This window comes from Nicotiana attenuata, chromosome 11 (genome assembly GCF_001879085.1).
Source record: "Nicotiana attenuata strain UT chromosome 11, NIATTr2, whole genome shotgun sequence".
In the NCBI taxonomy this organism is placed as follows: Eukaryota; Viridiplantae; Streptophyta; class Magnoliopsida; order Solanales; family Solanaceae; genus Nicotiana; species Nicotiana attenuata.
The window spans coordinates 175,109-199,988 of NC_031999.1; the positions used below are offsets into that span (position 1 = coordinate 175,109).

Here is a 24,880-nt window from a genome sequence, read left to right on the forward strand (position 1 = left end):
TTTGGCCAAGCCATTTGAGGTACAAATGGATGTATCCGACTATGCCCTCGGCGGAGTCTTGCTACAAGAAGGGCATCCTGTAGCGTACGAGAGCCGGAAGCTGAAGGATGCAGAGCGGCGCTATGCCGCCCATAGAAAGAATTATTGGTTGTCGTCCACTGCTTACGCCTTTGAAGGTACTATCTACTGGGGACCCCGTTCGCGGTCAAGACAGACAACACAACTGTTAGCCATTTCATGACCCAGCCGAAGTTGAATGGTCGACAGGCCATGTAGCAGAAACTCCTAGCTGAATTTCACTTCAACCTGGAGCACCGAAGTGGGAAGACCAATCATGTTGCTGATGCGCTTAGTCGGAGAGCTGATCTAGCATCGGTGTGCCTACTTGCCACCCTAAGGGGGAGCGAAGTAGCCACCACCATCAAGGACCAGATACAGGATCTACTCATTAAGGATCCTACTGCACAATATTTGGTTCATTTGGTAGGACAGAGCAAGAATCGCCAGTTCTGCATGGAAGATGGTCTCCTGAAAGTGAAAGGGAACCGACTTTATGTTCATAAAGGAGGAGATCTGCGAAGAACTCTTCTGGCGGAATGTCACGATACTCTGTGGGCCGGCCATCCTGGTGAACAGCGCACCATGGCGTTACTTTGCCGTGTATATTATTGGCCTCAAATGGCCGATGACGTCGCTCAGTATGTGAAGACTTGTCTAGTATGCCAGAAGGACAAGTCGGACGCTTGACACAAGCGGGACTCTTGGAACCACTAGCTGTCCCAAAGAGACCTTGGGAGAGCGTTTCCTTGGATTTCATCACCGGATTGCCCAAGGTAGGAGATCTCACAACTATCTTGGTTGTGGTGGATAGGTTTTCCAAGTATGCTACCTTTATAGCAGCCCCAAAATATATATCAGCAGAAGATACACCTCAACTCTTCTTCTCTCATGTCGTCAAATATTTGGGCCTGCCCAAAGACATTGTTAGTGATCGCGACTCATGCTTCACTAGCAACTTTTGGACCCAACTCTTTAAGAGCCTTGGGTCAAAATTGAGTCACAGCTAAAGTTTTTATCCGCAATCTGATGGCCAGACGGAGCGGTTCAATGGTATGTTGGAGGAATATCTCCACCGCTTTGTAACCGGATCACATAAGAATTGGGTCAAGCTTCGAGATGATGCTCAACTGTGTTTCAATTCACAAATTAGCTCTAGTACAAACAAAAGCGCTTTTGAAATTGTTACCGGACAGCAACCGCTACTCCCACACACCGTGAATGCACCAAACATGTCTAAATCTCCTTGAGCTACTAGCTTCTCCAAAGAATGGAAGCGAAATTTGGAGATAGTGCAAAGCTGTCTTGTCAAAGCTCAAAAGCGCATGAAGAGGCATGCTGATCAGAATCGTCGCTTTGTTGAATACCAAGTAGGAGACAAAATGATGGTGAAAATCCCAAAGCGGTACTTGTTCGCCGGGGTCCATGACCCTCGCCTGTTGCTAAAATACATTGGACCCTTGTCCATTAAAAGGCGCATTGGGAAAGTTGCATACCGGGTGGATACCCCAGCTTGGTGGAAAATTCATCCCGTCTTCCATGTCAGCCTGCTGAAACCTTTTCAGGAAGACACAGAGGATCCTTCACGGAGCCAGCTCACAAACCCAGTATTCGAGGCCCCAATTTAACCGGAAAAAGGCGTGTTGAAGCTATCCTTGATGATAGAGTGATTCATGCCTCAAGGAAAGATCACCAAGAGTTCTTGGTGAAATGGCAGGGTTGTGATGTAGAGGAGAATACTTGGGAGAGGGGAACAAACTGCAAAGCCTACAAGAGCCTAATTGATGATTATCTTGCAAGTAAGGCGCCGAGGACGTCGCCAGCTCAGATGGGGGAGAATGTCATGGGCGGCTTTCCAGCCATGCCCCATGACCCTTGGGCGCGTCCCATGGCGTCTTAGCAAGCCTCTCAACGCCTAGCGCCACGGACGGCCCCGTGGTTCTTGGCTGCGCCAAGTGACAAGCGCGCATGTGCCTCTGTCGCCCCACCGATATCCCTCGCCAGCGCCCAGCCGCAGGCAGATGCCAACAGCGCCGCATGCGCAGACAACGCCGCGCGCACAGACCGTGATGCCAAAGACAATGTTGCTGACAACGGACATGTTTCTGCCTTGTAGAAAACTAAGTCATTTTCATTGTAAATATAGAGTAGTTTTATTTCATGTACTTCCATTATATTTCTCTACCTTAGTCAAGTCTATTCTTGTAACTTTGGTTTATTTTTTTTAAGCATTATTAGGGAGGATCAAGCAATCAAACTTTCTAGCGAGCAAACAATTCTCTATACTAGTGTCTCTCCCCCTCGACACCGCGTTGCTTTTCTGTAATAGCTTTCACTAATGCAATCAAGCTTTCTTTCATTCTCAATTCTCATTTTTGTTCTCTCAATTGCTCTTGACATTGGTTTTCCCGTACGACACTGGCAATCTCGTCTAGCGTAAAGAGGGGACCTTAATTGGCAGATAGTAACTGCACTGACATAAGTTGCTTAGCCTTACGTCGCCCTTCCAAGGAATCTCAGGAAAGCGCCGCGTAACAGGTCTCATGTTGATTTCAACAGAGATAAAAAATACTTACTACTTTTGTCTCATTTGTCTAAAGTCTTGGTGAACCGAATTTTCTCGTACTTTATTGGCGAGAGAAGTAATACGTACCTCATGAAATAGTCGAGTGGTCTTTGTACCGATAGAAAGTACCATGTAACCCACAAAACAATTAAAGTATGCGCAAACTAACACGAATAACATGATTATGAAAATTGTCCCTAGCTAAGGGATAGTGCAAGAGACTGTACTTATTGTAGCACGAATTTGAATTTTGATAATCTCTTGATTGTTGTTATCCCACTAACAAATTATTATGTTTACAAAAAAAAAAAAAAAAAAAAACCCTTGTGTTTGCAATAATATATTAGTACTACGAAATTGTCTGTAGATGTCGACATCATAATAATGGCATGAAAAGCAAAATGTGTACGTAGAATGTAATGCTAGGACGCAATGTTTTGGCTTGGAGGCCAAGCAAATTTGATCAATTGCGTTCGAGACCTGATGCTGTAAGCGTCAAACTCTCATTGGTGGATGGCTAATGGGACGGTCGGCGAATAAAAAGCAAATAAAACAGCTTTCTCATTGTGTTGCCGTTACATTTCAAACGTTACGAAAACACAATTCAATATTATATTATATATTCATAATTATTTTTTACATATATACATAAAAAATATCCTGGCAAAGAGAGTGTATGAGCCAACAAGGCCTGTTCTAGAATAATTAGAAAGAAGTCATTCTTTACGAAAGAAACTTAAAAAAACATGGATCATATAATATTGGAATAGATGGAATAATACGTGTATATATAACACATGAAGTAAGTAACCTAGTAAAAGAATGTGTAATTTATAGAAGTGGTACACGAGTAAATTATATTTTTACATAGTAATCTAATTATGTAAATAAACTTTTTTTAGTGGTCTAGAAAATATGAAATAATAATATTCAAGAATGTGATTTAGTGAACAATGAAATTCATATAGTGAAAGGATAATCGTAACTTAACAAATATATTCTTTTTGGTGATTTATTCTTATCTGGTTAAATAATAGTAGTAAATTAATATGTGCTAGCGGGGTAAGTAATTATTGAAATAGTTGAGGTGACGGAAACTAGCTCGAACATGATGTGTAAAAAAAATGTGGAAAAGAGAAAAAGAAAATGTGGAAACAAAAAACTAGGCCGCCGCCGTTGATCATTAGGTACAAGAAAGAAAAAAGATCTGAGGGGTAATTAGGTAAAACGACTAAAGTGCGGCACTAAGAGAAGCCCTAGCTCCACTCATCCTTCGCCTATAAATAGACCCCAATAACCCTCCCGGAAACCCTAGTACTCTCATTCATTTTCGCTTCTCCTTCTGCTGTGCGGCAACAGATCTATATTTGCTTTTAAGGTTAGATCTAATCGTCTTTCGTTTCTCTTCAATTTCTATAGACTTGTTATTAGCTTTGATTGATCTGATTCGTTCATACCTGTTTGATGATATCTTCATATGTATGTCTATACGATTACTATTTTAATTAAAAAAATACGCATGTTGTATGATTGGTGATCTAGACTACACATTCTTTGAGTTTGATGTGTTGAGCATTATCAGATTCAATAGATCATTGATTAGCTAGTAAGTTTTGATGTTTAGTAAGCTGTTTTGGTTTATTTTTTCACCATAAATCTCAACTCGATAATTGAAATTGCTTAATAGACTTTATCACCGGCTTGATTTTGATGATCATTAGTAATATCTGTCTAGATTTGTCATGCTTTTGCTGTGCACGTATGATCTGTTTATGATTCATGGATTAAAGAGTTACTGACACCTGGTGTTCCAATGACATATGACGTGTCTTCACATTCACTCTTTTTCACTAATCTGTGGTTAATAAATACACATGTTTACTTAATTTATTACTTAAAACCATAAATTAATATGGAATGGTGTAAACACTGGGTATGGTTACCAGTAATCAAATTTTTACTTAATGACCACATAAAACTGATGTCATAGTAGTTTTTATAATTGAAAATATTTTAAATTGTGTTAAATTCATAGCCAAAGAACTAACTAGATCATTCTTCCATTGTGTTTTATACTACTATATTCTCTAGTTCTTATTATCTCTTAGTAGAGATTCTTTTTGCTAATTAATTTTTGACCCAACATCCTATATTATTGGTTCTTGGTTCCTGAAGTGTATGTTTGCCTTTTTTCTGTGTGAGTTGTTGGATTGTTGTGGATACAGAACACATTATTTTTTAGCTGCTTTGGACATGTTATACCTGTTTTTTATGTGTGTATTGACTTGGAGACTTTATTATTGCAGTCTTTTTTACAATCAACATGGGTAAAGAGAAATTTCACATCAACATTGTGGTCATTGGCCATGTCGACTCTGGTAAGTCGACTACCACTGGTCACTTGATCTACAAGCTTGGTGGTATTGACAAGCGTGTCATTGAGAGGTTTGAGAAAGAAGCTGCTGAGATGAACAAGAGGTCATTCAAGTATGCCTGGGTGCTTGACAAGCTCAAGGCTGAGCGTGAGCGTGGTATCACCATTGATATTGCCTTGTGGAAGTTTGAGACCACCAAGTACTACTGCACTGTGATTGATGCTCCTGGACACAGGGACTTCATCAAGAATATGATTACTGGTACCTCCCAAGCTGACTGTGCTGTCCTGATTATTGACTCCACCACTGGTGGTTTTGAAGCTGGTATCTCTAAGGATGGACAGACCCGTGAACATGCATTGCTTGCTTTCACCCTTGGTGTGAAGCAAATGATTTGCTGCTGTAACAAGGTTTGCTTATATGTTTAGTGGCTTTGTAATTGAAGATTGCTCTGTGTTTGCTAACCAGCTTTATTCCTTGTGCAGATGGATGCTACCACCCCCAAGTACTCCAAGGCTAGGTACGATGAAATCGTGAAGGAGGTTTCTTCCTACCTCAAGAAGGTAGGATACAACCCTGACAAAATCCCCTTTGTCCCCATCTCTGGTTTCGAGGGTGATAACATGATCGAAAGATCAACCAACCTTGACTGGTACAAGGGCCCAACTCTTCTTGAGGCTCTTGACCAGATTAATGAGCCCAAGAGGCCCTCAGACAAGCCCCTCAGGCTCCCACTTCAGGATGTCTACAAGATTGGTGGTATCGGTACTGTCCCTGTTGGTCGTGTGGAAACTGGTGTCATCAAGCCTGGTATGGTTGTGACTTTTGGTCCCACTGGTCTGACTACTGAAGTTAAATCTGTTGAGATGCACCACGAAGCTCTTCAGGAGGCACTTCCCGGTGACAATGTTGGATTCAATGTCAAGAACGTTGCTGTTAAGGATCTCAAGCGTGGGTATGTTGCTTCCAACTCCAAGGATGACCCAGCTAAGGGTGCTGCCAGCTTTACCTCCCAAGTCATCATCATGAACCATCCAGGACAGATTGGAAATGGATATGCTCCAGTGCTTGACTGCCACACCTCCCACATTGCTGTCAAGTTTGCAGAAATTTTGACCAAGATCGACAGGCGTTCTGGTAAGGAGATTGAGAAGGAGCCCAAGTTTTTGAAGAATGGTGATGCTGGTATGGTTAAGATGCTTCCCACCAAGCCCATGGTTGTTGAGACCTTCTCTGAGTACCCACCATTGGGACGTTTTGCTGTGAGGGACATGCGTCAGACTGTTGCTGTTGGTGTTATCAAGAGCGTTGACAAGAAGGACCCAACTGGTGCCAAGGTCACCAAGGCTGCTCAGAAGAAGAAATGAATGTTGCAGTTCAATTCTGGTGGTACTCGTGATATCTACTACAATAAAGTGTGTTATGGAGACATTGTTTTCTCTGCTTGTGATGTTTTTGTTCCGTCTTTAATGTGGTTCTTAGGTTCTAGTTTTCTGCCTTGTATGACTGGTATCCGCTCCCAGAGTTGGGTGCTTGACAGGCGGTGGCGAGAAAAACTTTGTTGAGTCTGTCTGCATTTTCTTTTGAGGTGCCTTGGTTTTCCAAGGTGGCTCGGAAGTTTTGTTTGTTATTGCTTAAGATACTTATTTCAAAGTTATTTATTTTTGTGTTGAACATGTCTTCTTATTTCTATTGTCTGGTAGTTTTATATCTATAGCTTTACAGGTACTTGCTTTCTCTTGGATCTTGGTTTAACTTGTTACCTTCCTTAGAGTGTCCTGTAATTGGAAGGGAGCTCAGTCATGATAGATTGGAACTCTAGCCCCAGGTGTTGGTGCTCTCAATCAAACTTTAGTTCCTTAATTGAGTAGGGTCTAATTCTCTATAATCTCAGGTATAATGCCGTGAGATTCATCTCTTGTATTGTCTTTTTCTTTTGCTAATTTGTCTTTTCTTGTTTTCTCTCTCTTCCCCGAATATGTTCTGGAGATCTTCATTGCCAATAGAAATTTTTTTCTTGTTGGAATCCGTGAAATCAAATTTAAGTAAATTCCTCGGCTATTTGATCGGTCTTCTGTTTAAGGGTTCAAGGTCAGGCAATTAAATTATGGATATGCATCTGCAGTTTCAGTTAACAGTGTGGCTCAGATATCCTTGTATAATGCAATCGAGAATAGGAAATATATTTATTTGGTTGAATAAATTCTTTTCAGTTGGACCCAAAAAAAGAGTTCATGAATATATATATATATATATATATATATATATATATATATATATTCCCCATATGACCAATAGCTTAGCATTGAAGCTACCAGTGTTGTGCTCTTTCATTTGACCTACGAGAGCCATATGTATTTCTGTTTACAACTAGCAAAGGAAGGTCTTGGAGATAACCAGATTAAGAGAATTAAATCTATGAGATTTGGACCAAGTACGAAAAAGGTGTAACTCTCTTTCTTTAGCATAGTCCAATGCTTAACGTGTGTGTGGCTCGAGCATCTTTTCTGGATTTTGAATTGAGGCTATTGACCTTAAGTAACATATAAAATAAGCCTCAAGAATAATGGAGTAACTCCAAGATGGTTTTTACCTCAAAAGAATAGTTGAAACTGGATGGTGAAGTAAAAACAAAGTGATAACATAATGAAGTTTGTTAGTGTGCATAATCACGTATAAGAATTCTTATGTAGGGATTGCTATGGGTTTCTTTTTCATTTATTGGGGGGTCTTTAGTTACCCTTATATATGTAATGCAAATACAATACATGTATTCTTATTTGACGTTCTATTATGTTGAAAATATACACATTTTCTTATAAAACTTATGCACGTATTAGCAATATGGAGTTCAGAATGAGGCCAACCACATGCTGTATTGGGTTACGCGACAATTATTTTTTTCCTGTACGACCAACCAAACATTGTATATAACTTACGTGGAATTTCATGCTAGGATATATCTTTAATGCGATACATCAAACGACCCCTAGAAGTTGCAGTTGAGTACTAATCCTGAATAGCTTGTTGAGAGAATGTATTCATGTAGCCGGATTACAACAAACCTGGTCTAACTACAAGCCTAGCTTGTTAGAGCCCCATGAGTTGAGTAACAAAAAAATTCAACCTTGTGATAGTTCAAAAATCATCAAGATTGTTTTTGTTCTTAGATCAGAACACAATACTTATGCACGAACTGTTTAGGAGTGAACGGTTGAATTTGTTTTCCCAAAGTAGCAGGCTACAGCATAACAGTTAGGTAGTCACAAGTTGTGACTCACAACTAAGTATGATTTTTGTGTTCTGGGGGCAGAACTAGGTAGGAAAATTCTTAGGGGAAATGAAGACAAATTATTCTGACTGTTCCTCATCACTATAAGTATATGCATAATAATTCTAAATCCTGGCATGAGCTCAAAGTTAACAACAAGGCATTACTGACTGGTTGAATGCACAGGAGAACCAAGGGATATGGTGAACAATAGTTACTTCAACATTGTATAAGCTATGAAACAACAAACTGAAGCCAATAGTTGGGAGCAGTATAGTATTTATCTTGGATTCCTTGTGTTTTGGTTACATAGAAACAGTTTGCGGACAAAGATGTTTTTCCTGACACAAAACTTGAGCAAAACAAAAACAAGAACTCTGTATGCGACGGCCATAAGAAACAATACTAATAGATTTTTCCACTTAGAGTTGCTGTTAGTAGATATGTCGTATAAATTTTGCAAAGCTTGATTTCCAGATATGGTCCTCACCTGACCAACTGCGAAAGAGGTTTCAATGTACTCGTTCTCCAAGAGTCCCTGAAACAAAGATACAGATCTTAGATATACAAAAGAGATGACCAACTGATGATCAAGTACATGCATTTGAAAGAATTTATAGCCAACTATTCAGCCGATATCAAACTTACCTGGATAGAGTAAGTATGAAAAGCTAAATACGAAACGGGGTACATCCAAACTGGTCCAGGCAAAGCACTTCTGATTCTTAAAAAGCCAGCGGAAAGAATCATTATCACCTGAAATACACCAGATACATTTGAAAGAAGCCAGATGTGAAATCAAATACATCCTAGAAAGGGAAAGATCTCTCTTTAACAGATGGAAAAAAGGAAAGATCTCAAGTATAAGAACCCTATACATCAGTAAACGCAAAAGCAATAACTTCAGAGAGATCCAACTCCCCCGATTCCCTTGTCAGGACATAGAACCTTATAACGTAGTAGAAACTCATACAGCTTCCATCACTGAAATATGTAAACTTCATTCCAGGTAAATAATGTCTTCAATATATTAAGTTTTGAGATGGAACTCACATGTATGGCCACCAAAGTTAAGATGCTCCAGAAGATATCTTGCCAAATGGAAGTAACAGCCAGTACCAATCCTTCATTTACCAATAGACATGTGAAGAAATTCAGCACGAAATACATTAGCAAGCTGAACTCATCCCGCAGCCCAACAAGAAAATAGAAGACGAGACTTGACGAAATGGAGATGAGAAACAAGAAAGGAATGCTGGCAAAAAGTTGCCCAAGTAGGAAAAGAGATGCCCCAGAATGCAGGTTTGATTCTTCGCAGGCATACATCTGCATATAATGGAAACAACTTGATTAGCTTTTTGCTTGTTTCCTTTCTTTTGAGCTGGATGACCAAAGTACAAACTGCCCTACATCAGGATGAAAAACAAAACCAAACTTATACAAAACAAGTAAAAAGTGTTTAGTTCAATTGAAGGACAGGTTAGATATGCACTGTACTAATTATCCTGCTTCCAGGGAGAATAGTTAAGACCTTAATGCCACAAGGCCTTTGGCTTTACTAATTGAGCTGAGTCTCATTAGTACATGATTAGATTATTAATCCACACAATGCATGTGTGTGATACAACTCACATGAAAGCAATGTTTCCATGAATATACTACATGGAAATGAAGGTATAGTATTCAGGGGCGAAGGCACGTTGAGCCGAGTGGTGTCATCCGACACCATTTGGCCAGAAATTTTATTCATTTATATACATGTAAATAATCTGCAAAAGAAAATATTTCTAAATATAACTAAACGCCACCACTTAACATAAGAGCTATGGTGGCCCGCTGGTGAAATGCTCCAATTTCTACTTGTGAGTCAAGCGTTTGAATCCTCGCTAGATTAACGGTTTTCTTTTCTTAATTTTTTAGCATTCTTCTGGAAAAATATAGGAACCAGCAGGCAGCAGGCCTTGAACCTTCGTCGGTTTACCGAAAATGTATTAACTAAACCAACCAAGCCACCATCCATTATTAATGTGCATGCCACCGCCAAGAATAAACAATTCGAATCTACCAACTTCTTACCTGTAAAGGAGTAATCGAACAAACTGACAGGCCATGAAATTGATCAAAGCAGACTTATGGAATCGAACGGATGATGAGCTATTGAGTGAATGTTTGGTGTCTTATACAGAAAAAAAAATATTTAGCAATATTTTTACTGAGTCTGTTATGGACACATTTCAAAGGATGAAAGCTCGTCGCGGAGAATTGAGTACTGTATCTGAATTGTATTTTTGTAAAATATGATCTGGTTAAAGTGATCTATGCATTTGTACTCTTTAAATTTTGACACCGCTACCATACTATTCTAGCTGCTTTAGGGATGCAAGTTCAAAAGCATTCTTGTTTGGCCTGATGAATTTTAGCCAGGAAATTGACTTGAAGCAACATGCCGGGAAAGTTTATATTGTTATATGAATATATGGAGATACTTCACCTGGGCGGAGAATCCTAGTTCTGAAATTTTTAGTCGAAAACCTTCAAGCAAATATTTCTTGATATTATTCCCCTAAAATCTTATACAAGTATATCACTGGAGCTCATAACTTCACAACTTTAAGCGATCATTTAGTTTGCATAAAGATGATAGAAATAGTGGAAAATAACCTCTAGCATTTCGGATACAGAAATTGAAACACAGAAATAAAAGATAACTATAGTGTTGGGGCTGTAATATTGAACTTGAAATTCCAGGGAATTGAAGAAGGAACTGAATAAAAAATTACTTGTCTTGACGAAAATGGCAATGGCCTACTAAGGAGTAAGGACCACAAGAGGATAATTACAGTCTACAGCTCCCCTATCACGCAGCCCCTTATGTTCAGAAGACATGCATTTCTCGTATTCATTTCCAACAAGAAATCAGTATATGTGCAATAAGTTCTATGTATCCTGGTGTGCCATCCAAAAGAAACACGGAAAAGTTATTTGAATCACCTTGATTTCTTTCATTTGTGCAGGTACACTGGCAATGCTCAATAGAGAGGTGAATGAAACAAATACAAAAATTGCAGCTACTCTTGTCTGCATGGCAATAACGATGTCAAAGTTCAAATTAGAAAAATAAGAAAAAAATGAATAGCAAAAAGTTATCATGAGCAGAACATCTAACAGTATAATGGAGAAGCTCAGTCCATAAATGAACAAGTAAACGTGGTTTTGGAGAAATACATGCATTTTTTGGACTACATAAGATTATATGTTTCAGTAAGACATATAGAAATGGAAGTTGCATTGGCAAACAAAAGATAATATTTTAGGTAGCCAAGCTTCTCGGAAGATGACATGCCTATATATATCATATAACGCACCACTGAAGCAGGAAAAACAAAAGGAGAAACGGACATATCTAATGTTTTGAATATTATTAGCTTACCACAACAGATGATAAGGAATGCCCCAATCCAGAAAATACAGTGCCAATGCAAAGTGCGAGAAGCATATAGAGAATCAACCTAAGCCAATAATATTTCCACTCCCTTGACATAATCAATAAGGATCTCCAAGTCAACACAGCAACTCGCAATATGTTGCCTACCATGCCCTTGCTTTTGAGAGATGGACCTTCCTGTGCAACAATAGCAAGAAATCAGAGAGTATATTGAAGTTAAGTGCTAAACCTGCCATGTCATTTGTGTGGCTATAAAAGCATGCCATTATGAACAATAAAAAAAAAAATGAAGTATGCCATTATGGGTAAGATGGAAAATTTACACTTAAATTACAACAACAACAATAACAACAGATCAGTATAATCCCACATAGTGGGGTTTGGGGAGGGTAGTGTGTACGCAACCTTACCCCTACCTTGTGGAGGTAGAGAGGCTGTTTCCAATAGACCTTCGGCTCAAAGAAGCATAAGCACCACATTATAGAAGAGAAAATCAAGAATCACAACAGAGAGAAGCCATGTAAAAGAAGCATAAATAACAACCAAATAATCAGGAGACCGCAATGAAAGAAATGATTGGTAGTCATAGAAATCTAATGCCAACAGAATACTAAAGTACAAGCTAATACTGCCGGTATGACAGGGAGAACACTAAACTAACTACCCTACTACTCTATTTTTCGACCTCCACACCTTCGTATCAAGGGTCATGTCCTCGGTCAGCTGAAGCCGCGCCATGTCTTGTCTAATCACCTCACCCCAATTCTTCTTCAGCCTACCTCTACCTCTCCTTAAGCCTTCCAATGTCAACCTCTTACACCTCCTGACCGGAGTGTCTGTGCTCCGCCTCCTCACATGTCCAAATCATCTAAGCCGTGTTTCCCGCATCTTGTCCTCAATTGGGGTCACACTCACCTTGTCTCGAATAACTTCATTCCGAATCCTATCTAACCTTGTATGCTCGCACATCATCTCAACATCCTCATCTCTGCTACTTTCATCTTCTGGACATGGGAGCTCTTGACTGGCCAACATTCACCTCCATACAACATAGTCGCCTGACTACCGCCCCGTAAAAGTTACCTTTGAGTTTTGCTGGGACCTTCTTATCACACAAGACACCGGAAGGAAGTCTCCATTCCATCCATCCCGCCCCAACACGATGCGTGACATCTTCGTCGATCCCCCCATCTCCCTGTATAATAGACCCAAGGTACTTAAAACTTTCTCGATATTCCGACTTAGTCCTACTCAACTTGAAACCTTTAGACTCCAGGGCCTGCCTCCACATCTCTAATCTCGCGTTAACGTCGCCTCGCGTCTCATCAATCAATACAATGTCAGCTACAAAAAATTTACACTTAAATTGTTTCGAGATATAGAAAGGTGCCATACTTTTTGGACTGGACTAATAAGGAAATATATGAAACAAAAGGAGTAACTGTTTTACATAATGTGCATAATTTCATTGTCAACTGAATGAGTTAAATATGTTAGTTTTCCAGATATGTATTTATACTTCATAGGTAGGAGTATTTAAATTTTGAGCGAAGTTCATAGTGGCAGATATCAGATCTCCAGTAAAATCCTACCTTCTCAGTGAGCTTCACTATCATTGTCTCGAGAGCAGTGGCATCTGCCGATGATCTATAGGTTGCTTCAAGGGTACGTATAGCAACAGCAGTATCCATGTTCACCGCTGACAAGTCTCCATGGTCATCCTGTCCAGACAACAAGTGCAACAAACTTAAAGGAAGACTAAAAATTCTTTTTCTTTTCTTTTTCTTGAGGGCTGGTTGGACACTCTTATAGTAGCTTGCCTGAAATGATCACCTATTCCTTTTTTTGAAGAATTGACTCTAAAACAACAGAAACAGCAGCATGAGTGAGTCTTGAAGAATGATGGCAGTAAACTCCACAAAAGTAGAACGGTACAACTGGTAAAATTCTTCTATTTGATATTATAGCTAACAAACCAACAACAATCAGTATAATTGAGTTTGAGTTGCTAAAGCAACAAAGTAGAAAAGTTCAAATAGTTTCATGCAATTACCTGCCAACTTTTGCACATTGCAATAATCCTGTCGAACTCTGTGTTTATGGCACGCAAGAAATGATCCGAAGGACTTTGCATGATTGGGCAAGGAAAACCAGCATTTGAAAAGTGCTTCATCAATAAATAATATGTCAGTCTCTGAAAGTTATCCGTACCAAGAAAATAATGTGGATTAAGAAAACACAGGTTCCCCACCCACTCCCACACCCAATAAAAAATAAACTCATTTGCTTCTTTCCCCCAAAACCCTATGATTCTGAAATATAAGCCCTTGGGAAAGTCTGGCCCCAATATTTCAAACATATTATTTCCTCCGATTGATAATGCAACTGTATAATGAGACATAGGAAGTTTTAACTGGCAGATGCTTGTATGCGACCCACTTTTGGACTACTAAAATCCAGATGCTCAGTGTTACAAAATAAGTTCAGCAGAAACAACATTGTATCCACAGCTCAATTGTAAGAGAAGCAGGCAACAAGAATGTAACCACCCTAGCTATGAGTACCTATGCACTTCAAATAATTAGCACCCTTGAATGAACAGTAATCCATAAAGCATTTATGCTTCAACTACAGGGCCACTTCTATCCTATAGTAGAGCGTGTCATCTGAATTAAGCATTTCGCTTCTATGTTTTCAATAAGCCACACCCCTCAACTGTCTGGGAGGATTACATACAAGAAAAGAGTAACCAAAGCCCATCACAGCACCAATGTATATCAATTAGTATATTATTCTTCTATTTGATGCACTCCTGATCGCTAATAAGAGAAGCTGTACAAGAAGGATATAGTGTGTGGAAGCATACTCAGATATATTACCTGCAAGCAAGCCAATGTTTCCCCAAAAAACAGCGTATTTCCATTTGAGAGGAGGCAAATGCGGTCAAAAAGGCCAAAAACTTCAGTACTGCTTTGGTACATGGTGAATATCAGAGTGCAGCCAGTACTTGCGAGCTTCTTCAGTGTAACCATCATCAGAAGTGCAGAAACACTGATCATGACAATTGATTACACTTCAGTAACTAAGAGGATGCATTAAAAACATATATAATACAGCGAAGGGCCTAAAACACCAAGTCTCAACCATAATGAATCACAAGATTATACTGGGATAATTGATAGGAAGGAAGAGAAACTTTAGAGAGAAGCATAATAGGACATTCATTTGATTGAAGACCCCATAATTATTTCCACTATTCCAGAAAGTTATCAATTTTGACCCTGTCAGATGGAAAAAAGAAATGCAGTCACCATCAACCATATCTCCGTCAACTCCTACATCGATGCTTCTATGTATGACAAAAAAGAATTTCACGAACCATTGAACAAAAGCAACGGGTTGCATTTTTTTTTAAAATGGATGATTGCGAAACTATTGGCCTCCATGTAGAAATCTAGCAGTCGTAGATTCCATCTTGTAGTCTTTTGAAATTAGCATCATTACCGCTAAAATGTTTACAAACTTTTTACTATTGACCTTTTCAAGCATTACTGTCAGAAGATTCTTGGAATTCAAAAACTTGCACTTCTGTTCATAACACTTCAAAAGCACCTGATCAATGCACAAACAAACCCTATTATATCATGCATAGCATTTCGATCCACTTCTCCTGCAAACATAGCTTGCCCTAGCAAGCAGTACCTCAAATTCCTAAAGTACTCCAAAGCTATGGGATATTTTTTTCATGCGGTCCTTAAAGTGATAGGGCGAAGTCATCTTGCATTCTCTCTTAGGTAGGTCACTCCTGTATCTTCTGTCAATGATCAGATCTGTTAGGGTTGTCATGCCATTAAGTAGTATGTGTGAATTTGTTCTATTTAGGGGGGAATTTTAAAAGAAAAGAATAGTTTACAAGTCACACTAACAGATATATTTGAGGCAGCCTATTGTGACCTGCTTACCTCTTTAGGCAAGAGCTATAACAGCTAAAGAATGATCGACATTAAAAAAAAAACTTTTATCACTGATTAGTTTCTTAATTCTTAGATTTTTTATGTTGGTTTAAGTTCTAGTCCAATAATCTCAGAAGACAAAAATGGCAACAAGAAATATAACAAAAGGTCCTAAAACTGCTAAGACAGGTTGTCAATGAGAGCTCCTTGGCCTAGGTAGCAGATTTACAGGCCACAGGAAGTTCAAATTTTCCTACTGGGAACAGACTTGGAACATACCAAAACAGCCACATATTTGATACTTTGTTTTCCTACATGCTATCTAAAGTAGATGAACAAAACGCCTCTTATGATATGAGTTTAAAATACAGTATGCCTACTTTTTTGTGCCACAGACTATCCATCTGAAATGTTCCCAACTGTTAACAAGCTTCATATAAGTCAAATTCATTAAAATTTGGAATTGGAAGCTCGATTTGATATTTTCCATCGGACCAACTCTACTCAGATACTTCAATAGGAAACTCAATCTTTTTATCTGCCACAGCAAATGTACATATAAGACCAGCCAATATTTGCCCATTTAATCCATGACATATTAGAGAAGACAGCTGTAAAATGCCTAAACTATAACATAGAGAAGATAGAATACGTTAAAGATTGGATTTTGTGGCTACCAAAAAGGTATAGCACACTACACAATCTGACAGCTCTCTTTGCTACTTTAATTCAGATCTACACATGGAGAAGATTATTTAGTGCAGTTACCAACGGTGAATAGGTTAGTATAAAGTTGGTCTAACAACTAAACCTGTCAAGTCGATAAAGGGGTTCGTCTATAAATAATATGTGTGGTCTCATAACAAGTTCCCTTGCAATGCTGACACGCCTTCTCTCGCCCCTTCGAAGACCTTTCATGTAGCAGTGGCCACCTATAAGTTTATTAGCGTAATCTCCCAGTGACATAGAATCAATAGCGTCCTCCACCACGCTCCTTTTCTGACAAAGGAAACCAGGAAGCTGAAGCAATGCTGAGTAATAGAGGAATTCACGCACTGTCAACGTTCCAATAAGAGTAGTTTCTCTGTCAACAAATCCCTGCAGACGAAAGAAGTTCCTTATCAAAAGGCAAAGCTGATAAAATAATGCTGTTGTATCGTTCCATAATAATACTGCATTACATTTTTATTAAGCTACTCACCATTATAATAATGACTTATGAGCTACTGTTTGGGTTGTGTATGGAGAGCATATGAGAAGATTCTACTAGGTTTTCTCCAACATGGGTATAATGCAGATTTTAAACACCCTGAGCAAGGACTGGTGGTTGTGATAAGAGAATTTCCATCTGAAGGTTAGGAACAAATGTGGCTTCACACACTCAATTCATTTGGGCAACTACTAATTCAGCAAGGAAAAAAAAGCCCACTTCTCACTATTAAAACAGTATCTACAATGATGGGATGGAGGGTGTTCTTCCAACATTCAGTCAAATGCTACTATTGCAGGCCATCAGGGTTGTCACATGAGAATCCTATTCTAGTTCTTATTAGAGTCCAACTTTGGTTGAGGGTATAGGTTGTAGTAAATGAGCGCACACCCTAATCATGTACAGACATGTTGAACTTTTACACAGCAAGAAAAGCAAACCGCACAAATTACAATGTAAAAGTAGGTTCCACATAGGATATTAAACAATAACCATGGACAGGCTTTTGCCTACTGTGAACAGCAACTCGAGTACATGTGACGAAAACATACTTACATAGGAACCATAAGGCATGCGCATTTTTGTCCCATTTACAAAAACCTCACCATACATTCTGGCTGAATCAGGCAACCTTCCTAAGGAAGAGAAACCAAAATGGGTTATGAACAATTCATACGGATTGATATAGGCAGTCAAAGTAAATAGATGTTTGCCTATACAACACAAACCTGCAAGGGCTCTCAAGAGCGTTGATTTCCCTGACTTGGCAGGTCCCATAATTACAGTCATTGTTCCGGGCAACGCATAACCATTCGAACTCTTGACCACCTTGTCAGAGTATCTTCTTTTTCCCTTTATAGAAACAGTCAAGTCTTTCCAGGCAATCGATGCCCCAGCAATTTTTCTTGTAATAACTGCCCCCTCTGGTAAAGGTGGAGACGGCAATGAACCACTATTAATCTTTGACAGGGAAGGTGAGGCTGGTGTAGTTGCAGCATTGATGGAGTCGCCTCCTTCGTCCACTTTGACCTCAATATCCGTGTCTTCCCAATCAGGTGAATCTTCAAATGAAATTGGTTGTCTAAGTGAACCAGGTTTCCTCAAGTAGAAGAAATTACTTGATGGCACCCTACTCGCTGGACTACTTGCTGAAGAAGATGAAGACCTGTAATGATCTGATTGGGACTGTATTTCTTCCATTTCTTTTCAATTCTCTAATTCTGCTCAACTATTGGAAAAATGGCACTCCGAACTGCAAGTATTTTTCGCAAGTATTCTTTGAGCCCCTTGACAGAGCAGCAAGTAACTACCCTATAGATAACCTGCTACAAATCACCGTAAAAATTTAAAAAAATGAAGAAGTTACAACAACAGTAGAAGTAACCACCTTCGACCAACTTTGAGCATCAAAAGGGATTTCATACAGATTCTTTTGCATCAAACAGAATTCATAGCCGGTTGCAAAAACAAGAGCTATTTCAAATTTAAATCAATCATTCAATCACCAACGCATCCATCCCAAAACTAGTTGGTGCAACTACATGAATCTTCTATATTCATTCCGCTCTATTTGGACCAATTTTATTTCAGTACTTTAAATTTTTTTATTTTACTTTTTTTTTTTTTTTTTTCTTTTATAATCCTGGTGTCCAAGCCAGCTTGCGCCCACCTTGACTAATTTCATAGGGTACCTTCTACCTCCCACCACTACAAGTACCAGGGCTTGGACAGATACGTTAATTTATTTTTAAAAGGTAAATTTAGGCGTTCTTTAAAACTAGAGGTTCTCTGCATATCACACTTAATCATACACTAACATACAAGTCCTTAATGCCATTAAAAAAGGACTTCTGGCAACCACGAGACCTAGTGTAAGTTTAAGAATAGAATTTCTAAGTTGTATAACCTGACAGTGTAAATGTTTTTTCCACACTACAGCGAATTTTAACATGTGATAGTAAAACGATCTTTACCAGATTAACAATTAACATTTATCAAGAGAGTCACCTTTAATTATTTAATAAGTGATTTGATTGTGTAGATATGTTTTAACAGTCAGTGCATACAAATTAGGGTTCGTTTGGTATGCGGGATAAGGTGGGATAAAGTGTGGTACTAAATTTATATTATGTTTGGCTGACGGTATAAATTTATCCTGGTGGGATAAAGTGTGGTATTAAACTGATACTATGTTTGGCCGACAATATAAATTTATCCCCGCCAACCAAACATAGTACAAACTTAGTCTCAGACTTAATCCTAGATATCCCATCAAACATGGTATTATTTTGTGGGATAAATTAGTCTAGGGATTATAATCTCAGGACTATAATCCTGGGCTAATTTAGACTGCGTACCAAACGACCCCTAAGAATATCAGCTAAGCTTTAATCCTTTGCTTCCATTTGTTAAATCTTTCAACTATATTTTCAAAAAAAAAAAGAAAAAAAAAACAGAATAGTAACTGGGTATAGGGATCAGAAGACCTAGAGAACCTGTATAAATCTTTTTAAGCCTGAACATTCACAGAACCCCTTTTTTCTAGAGAAATGCTATTATATCCTATTAAAATTGAACAGAAAGCACAAAACTTTTCAGCTCAAACCAACACTTACCAGTATTTACTTGGCAAACATTTAAAACTCTTCAGTCATATAACTCCAAAAGCTCAACCACAAAAACACAGTAGAAATAAAGAAAAGTAAAAGCAAAAACGACACCAAAAAAATATATTCAAGCACGAATCTATTAAACCACAGCAAAATAGGTGGAGCAGAAATAATAACCAGCCAAGGGGCCAAAAGCTGTGACCGAGATTGAGCTTCCAAAATGAAAAAAGAGAAACTACCAGTAGGGAGAAGAAAGAGCACTAACCTGAGATCTGAACACTGAGAGAGAGAGAGTTGAGAGAGAAAAAAAGTATGAAGAGTGCTGCTACTGAAGACAGTGAATACTGAATACTGAATACTGAATAGAGTAGTGTTGTCATGAAACTTGACATTCAAGTGTTAAATCTAAAGAATCTTTTCAGCCCTTTTTTCCGCTTCAAATTTAGCTCCTTCTTCTTTCTTTTCTTTTTCTTGTTAATATTAGCTTCTTTTTTTTCTTTTTTAATTACGTTTTTTTGGATTCAACAACAACAACAATATACCCAGTATCGTCCCACAAATAAAAAATTTATTTGCGTCGAAAATTCTTATATTTGGGGATAATGCAGTACCCACAAATATGACTACATATCATAATCCGAGATTTCTAATTAGGGATTATGGTGGAATACTTATCACTTTGTGGTTACAACTACAATTACATGATTTCATTGTCTTTTTTCCTAATGGATGTGGTATATTTTTAATGTTGTGTTATTCTTTTATCATTTTGGGGTCGTTTGGTAGGGTGCATAAGAATAATGCTGAATATAGTGTATTAGTAATGTTGGTATTAGTTATGCTTGCATTAGTTATGCTGGTATTAGTTATGCTGACATATTTCTTATTCATTGTTTGGTTTGATGTATTAAAGTATTGCACAATTTCTAAAAGAATTATTTGTTTACAAAAATGCCCTCAAAACTAGTCCACACTCTAACTTTTTAAAAGAAACATATGTTGAGAAATATTTTTATATGAAAAAATTTTAAAAAACTTATTTTATTTGTCTACCAATATTGTAAAATAAAATTAAATATTTATTTATAAAAAAGAAAATATGCTAAGTATTTATTTATTTACTAGGAATTTAATTTTATTTCTCACTATTTGAATTATTTTGAATTTGCATTAATATACTAACTAGCATATTTTAATCAAGCATAAATTTTGAAGGACAATTTTGTCTTTCACTAAGCTAATGCATGCATTAAAACCCATTGCATTGCTAATACCATTGTTTTCTATGCATTAGTTATGCATAGGCTAATACCAAATAGGATGTATAACTAATGCTTGCATAACTAATGCATAGGTTCAAAATGTCTACCAAACAATGTATTATTAATACACAAAGCTAATGCATGTCTAATGCATCCTACCAAACGACCCCCTAAGTGAAAAGNTTTCAAGAACCTTTTCCAGAAACCTAATCGAAAAGAAGTAACTTTTTGAAAGAAAATCAGAGAAAACGTTTAAGAAACTTAAGCAATATTGCAAACATATAACATATCTAAAAATAATCGGAGAGAACCTCGATAGTTAAGGTTTCAGATGAACCCTAGAATGAGAAAGGCTTCAAAAATGTCCGATCTAAGTCGGATGAGGTCAGAATCAGGCTCAGAAGACCAAGAGCCACCGGAGCAAGGCCGGAGATGGCCGGAATCCTCGAATCGGTGAAGGTCTGAGTGAAGACCCTCGAGGTCTGGCCTCGAACCTTCGAGCAACAGGCATGTAGGAGCCGTAGGAGGTGAGTATAGGCTGTCCATGGCCTGAGAAGCCATGGACTCCGGTGAAAACACGGTGGAACAAGGTAGGGGGAGGCTAGGGTTCCGAAGAACCTTGAGAGCATTTGGGGATTCAAGGGCGGCTGAAGGGTGGAAATGAATAGGGTTGGGGGTAGTCGGTGAATTAAAAAGGAAAGGTTTAATTTGAAAAGATCAACGGCTGTGATTAAAAGGGGGATCCGGTCGGGTATTATGAATTGGGTCAGGGTTGGGTCGATTTTAGGATTTGGGCCGGTAAAATTGAGTTTAAATTGGGGGTTTAATATGGCTATAATTGAAACGCAATGGGCTATGTATTAAATAGCCAATTTCTCCCCTTTTAATTTGATTAAAATAGTTAAAACAATTTTTTAAAAATAAATTAAAAGCACTGAATTAATTAATAATATATAAATGTTAATTTAAAAATACTGGGAGTAATTTAATAATTGTAAGATGCTATTAATCGCAATATAGGCTATAATTGCAATTTTAGCTTAAAATATCAAATAGATTTATAAAAAAAAATATGCAAAAAATTACCTTAATTATATTGTGATGTAAATAGGAAGATGGAAATAAATTACTCACCAAAATTATAGTTTTGGGAATAATTATTGGGTTTTGTACTGTTAAAACAAAATAATAAAAATGATTTTTTAAGGGCTTTAAAAATTAGAAAAATGTCAAAAATTCTTGGGTATACTTATATATGCATGTACATGCTATTTTGAGAATATTTTGAGTATAAAAATAGATGGGGGAAAAATTGGGTATCAACAGAAAGTACTCTTCCTAAGCACAAAGACGAAAGAGAAATTGCCACATGGGAGACCTGAGATCGTTTTTACATTTGCTGTGTGGATTGCGAACTATTGCACAGTGAGCAGGTTACTTAGGGGTCATTTGGTAGGGTGCATATGAATAATGCTGAATATGGTGTATTAGTAATGCTGGTATTAGTTATGCTTGCATTAGTTATGCTGGTATTAGTTATGCTGACATATTTCTTATTCATTGCTTGGTTTGATGTATTAAAGTATTGCACAATTTCTGAAAGAATTGTTTAGTTTATAAAAATGCCCTCAAAACTAGTCCACACTCTAACTTTTTAAAAGAAACATATGTTAGAGTAAATATTTTTATATAGTAAAAATTTTAAAAACTTATTTATTTGTCTACAATATTAGTAAAATAAATTAAATATTTATTATAAAAAGAAAATATGCTAAGTATTTATTTATTTACTAGGAATTTAATTTTATTTCTCACTATTTGAATTATTTTGAATTTGCATTAATATACTAACTAGCATATTTTAATCAAGCATAAATTTTGAAGGACAATTTTGTCTTTCACTAAGCTAATGCATGCATTAAAACCCATTGCATTGCTAATACCATTGTTTTCTATGCATTAGTTATGCATAGGCTAATACCAAATAGGATGTATAACTAATGCTTGCATAACTAATGCATAGGTTCAAAATGTCTACCAAACAATGTATTATTAATACACAAAGCTAATGCATGCATTAGCTTATCTAATGCATCCTACCAAACGACCCTTTTAATTCAAGCCCCTCAGTATGGTTAAAATAGCACGGTATAGCCAGTTTTCGGACTGGTCATTCAAAAATAGCCAGCGTTTACCAAGTCAATGAAAAATAGCCACTATTTGGCTGCAGCAGAGACCGGTCCAGCATAATATACTGGAGTTTGGTGCACCTGTGTATGAACTCCAGCATATTATGCTGGACCTGTATACTTTGCTGGCTCAAGTATAATATACTGGAGACTGGAGCACTGGTGCTCCAAACTCCAGTATATTATGCTGGACCGGTATACTTGCTGGAACTCCAGTATATTATGCTGGAGTTCTAGTGTACTTATGCTGGAACTCCATCATATTATGCTGGAGTTCCAGCATACTTATCTTGGAACTCCAGTATAATATGTTAGAGTTCAAGTATACTTATGCTGGAACTCCAGCATAATATACTGGCGTATTTTCCGGGTTTTGAACAGTGTTTTCGCTCAGATTTTTCTTTACATGAAAAGTGGCTAAATTTCGATTACTTTTGAAACTGGGCTATTTTTGAACGACCTGTTGTAAATCTGGCTATTTTTGAATTTCACCCCTCAGTATGGAGTCGCCTTTGTTAGGGAGCGCTTTAACCACCAATGTGGGACTTCCCGGCACGAATCCGGATTAGTCGGGCCTTAATGTAGGTACCGGATACCGGGTGAGAAATAAAAAAAAAAATAATACAAATTAATTGCGAATTTATTGCATTATGTTTGACCTCGATTAAAAGGAGTTTGTTTGCTAATTTTTTTTAATCATTATTATATTCAAATTCAGATGCTTTTACTATGTAGTTTATTTATGTAATTTCTAAACGTACGAGTGCCAATTCAAATGAAGAATTGTTAGTATTTAGTACTACTTTGTGTAGCTGAATTGATTATGAAAATAACTAAATAAGTTAGTAGTTTAGTAATAGTACGCTCTATGGTTAGAGCTTGTGAATTATTTAATAAATTATTAATGGGGAAAAAGTCAAAGTAGGGAGGGGAACACAAACCTTTTCTTCTTTTTTTCTTGAAAAGAAAAAGATACATGTGCAATTTGAATTTAGTTGAGTAGAAGCTAAGTGTCTTTATTAATAAGATTAATGATAATTATAATTACAACCCCTATATCATAATAAAGAATGGTTAGTGGTATAATTAAAGTAATTACTTTTTCTTTTCTTTCTTTTTCCATCTTGGATCTTTCATGATTAGGGCATGTTTAGACAAATGCCAACTCAACATTTGCAGAGCCAAAAAAAATAATATTATCAGAATCTTTCTGCACATTTTATTTTTCTGTACTTTTTATCTTTCTTTTTTCTTCCTTTGTGCTGTCTGGAATATATTTCCATAAGATTTTTGGGTCCCAAAGAGGTAAACAGGGAACTGAAAGGGAAATGGTCTAGCAATTGTTGCTTCCTTTTCCTTCCCTTGTATAAATAGGTATATTTAGCTAGCGTTTGGACATAGATTTAGTTGAAACTTGAAAAATAATTTTTGGAAGTTGAAATTATGTTTGGACATGCATTTTATTTGAAAAAAATTTGAAGTTTTGTGAGTGGGAGAACAAGTTTCACCCAAAATCTACCCTAAACTAGATTTTGGGAACTTGAAAAATAATTTCAGAAATTTTTCAAAAATAGATCATTAATCTATGAACAAACAACATTTTCAAAAAAGATTTGAAAAAATAATGCCAAAATGTATGGCCAAACGGGGCCTTAGGTTTTACTTCAGAAGTTCAAATTGCCTTAATCGAACATAAATAAAGTGAATAAAGACCTTTGTTTCAACTTATTTAGCAACGGCTATTGTACTGTAAACTACCTCTTGTCCCAGCATTTCTAGGATATTTATAATTTTAGGAAGTTGTATACCTACTTTTAGCAAATAATACATTCATATGATATAAAGTAACTATTCCATCTAACTAAAGTTTTATCAAATATTATTAATGTAGCGTCTGTTCTGCAAAGTCCATTTTACAAAATATAGGGTAAACTTAGTAGGAC

The 24,880-nt window shown here is 37.3% G+C and overlaps 2 protein-coding genes across 4 annotated transcripts; one reads left to right on the forward strand and one right to left on the reverse strand.

The window, feature by feature from the left end:
* Positions 3,895–6,676, forward strand: LOC109233991 (elongation factor 1-alpha). The gene is made up of 3 exons (XM_019399807.1): positions 3,895–4,001; positions 4,930–5,408; positions 5,484–6,676. The coding sequence occupies exons 2-3, from the start codon at positions 4,947–4,949 to the stop codon at positions 6,363–6,365; spliced, it is 1,344 nt and encodes a 447-aa protein (XP_019255352.1). The 5' UTR covers positions 3,895–4,001; positions 4,930–4,946; the 3' UTR covers positions 6,366–6,676.
* Positions 8,458–19,941, reverse strand: LOC109233992 (ABC transporter G family member 3-like). 3 transcript variants are annotated; one of them, XM_019399808.1, is made up of 12 exons: positions 19,752–19,940; positions 17,606–18,199; positions 17,433–17,512; positions 16,479–16,765; positions 14,594–14,765; positions 13,768–13,881; positions 13,307–13,435; positions 11,700–11,891; positions 11,261–11,347; positions 9,323–9,595; positions 8,918–9,025; positions 8,458–8,807 (listed from the first exon to the last, which is right to left on the reverse strand). In XM_019399808.1, the coding sequence occupies exons 2-12, from the start codon at positions 18,075–18,077 to the stop codon at positions 8,550–8,552; spliced, it is 2,172 nt and encodes a 723-aa protein (XP_019255353.1). In that variant the 5' UTR covers positions 18,078–18,199; positions 19,752–19,940; the 3' UTR covers positions 8,458–8,549. The 3 variants fall into 3 exon arrangements, with proteins under 3 accessions (XP_019255353.1, XP_019255354.1, XP_019255355.1); XM_019399809.1 differs by having other exon boundaries at positions 17,606–18,202; XM_019399810.1 differs by lacking the exon at positions 11,261–11,347 and having other exon boundaries at positions 19,752–19,941.

What these genes read in the sequence shown, in the direction of transcription:
- LOC109233991 (XM_019399807.1), top strand. Translation starts at nt 4,947, where the DNA reads ATGGGTAAAGAGAAATTTCACATCAACATTGTGGTCATTGGCCATGTC. An exon ending in TGATTTGCTGCTGTAACAAG is followed by an intron (nt 5,409 to 5,483) that starts GTTTGCTTATAT and finishes TTCCTTGTGCAG; the next exon opens with ATGGATGCTACCACCCCCAA.
- LOC109233992 (XM_019399808.1), bottom strand. Translation starts at nt 18,077, where the DNA reads ATGGAAGAAATACAGTCCCAATCAGATCATTACAGGTCTTCATCTTCT. An exon ending in CCCCTTTATCGACTTGACAG is followed by an intron (nt 14,766 to 16,478) that starts GTTTAGTTGTTA and finishes TGTCATGATCAG; the next exon opens with TGTTTCTGCACTTCTGATGA. An exon ending in TTCATACTTACTCTATCCAG is followed by an intron (nt 8,808 to 8,917) that starts GTAAGTTTGATA and finishes TCTTTGTTTCAG; the next exon opens with GGACTCTTGGAGAACGAGTA.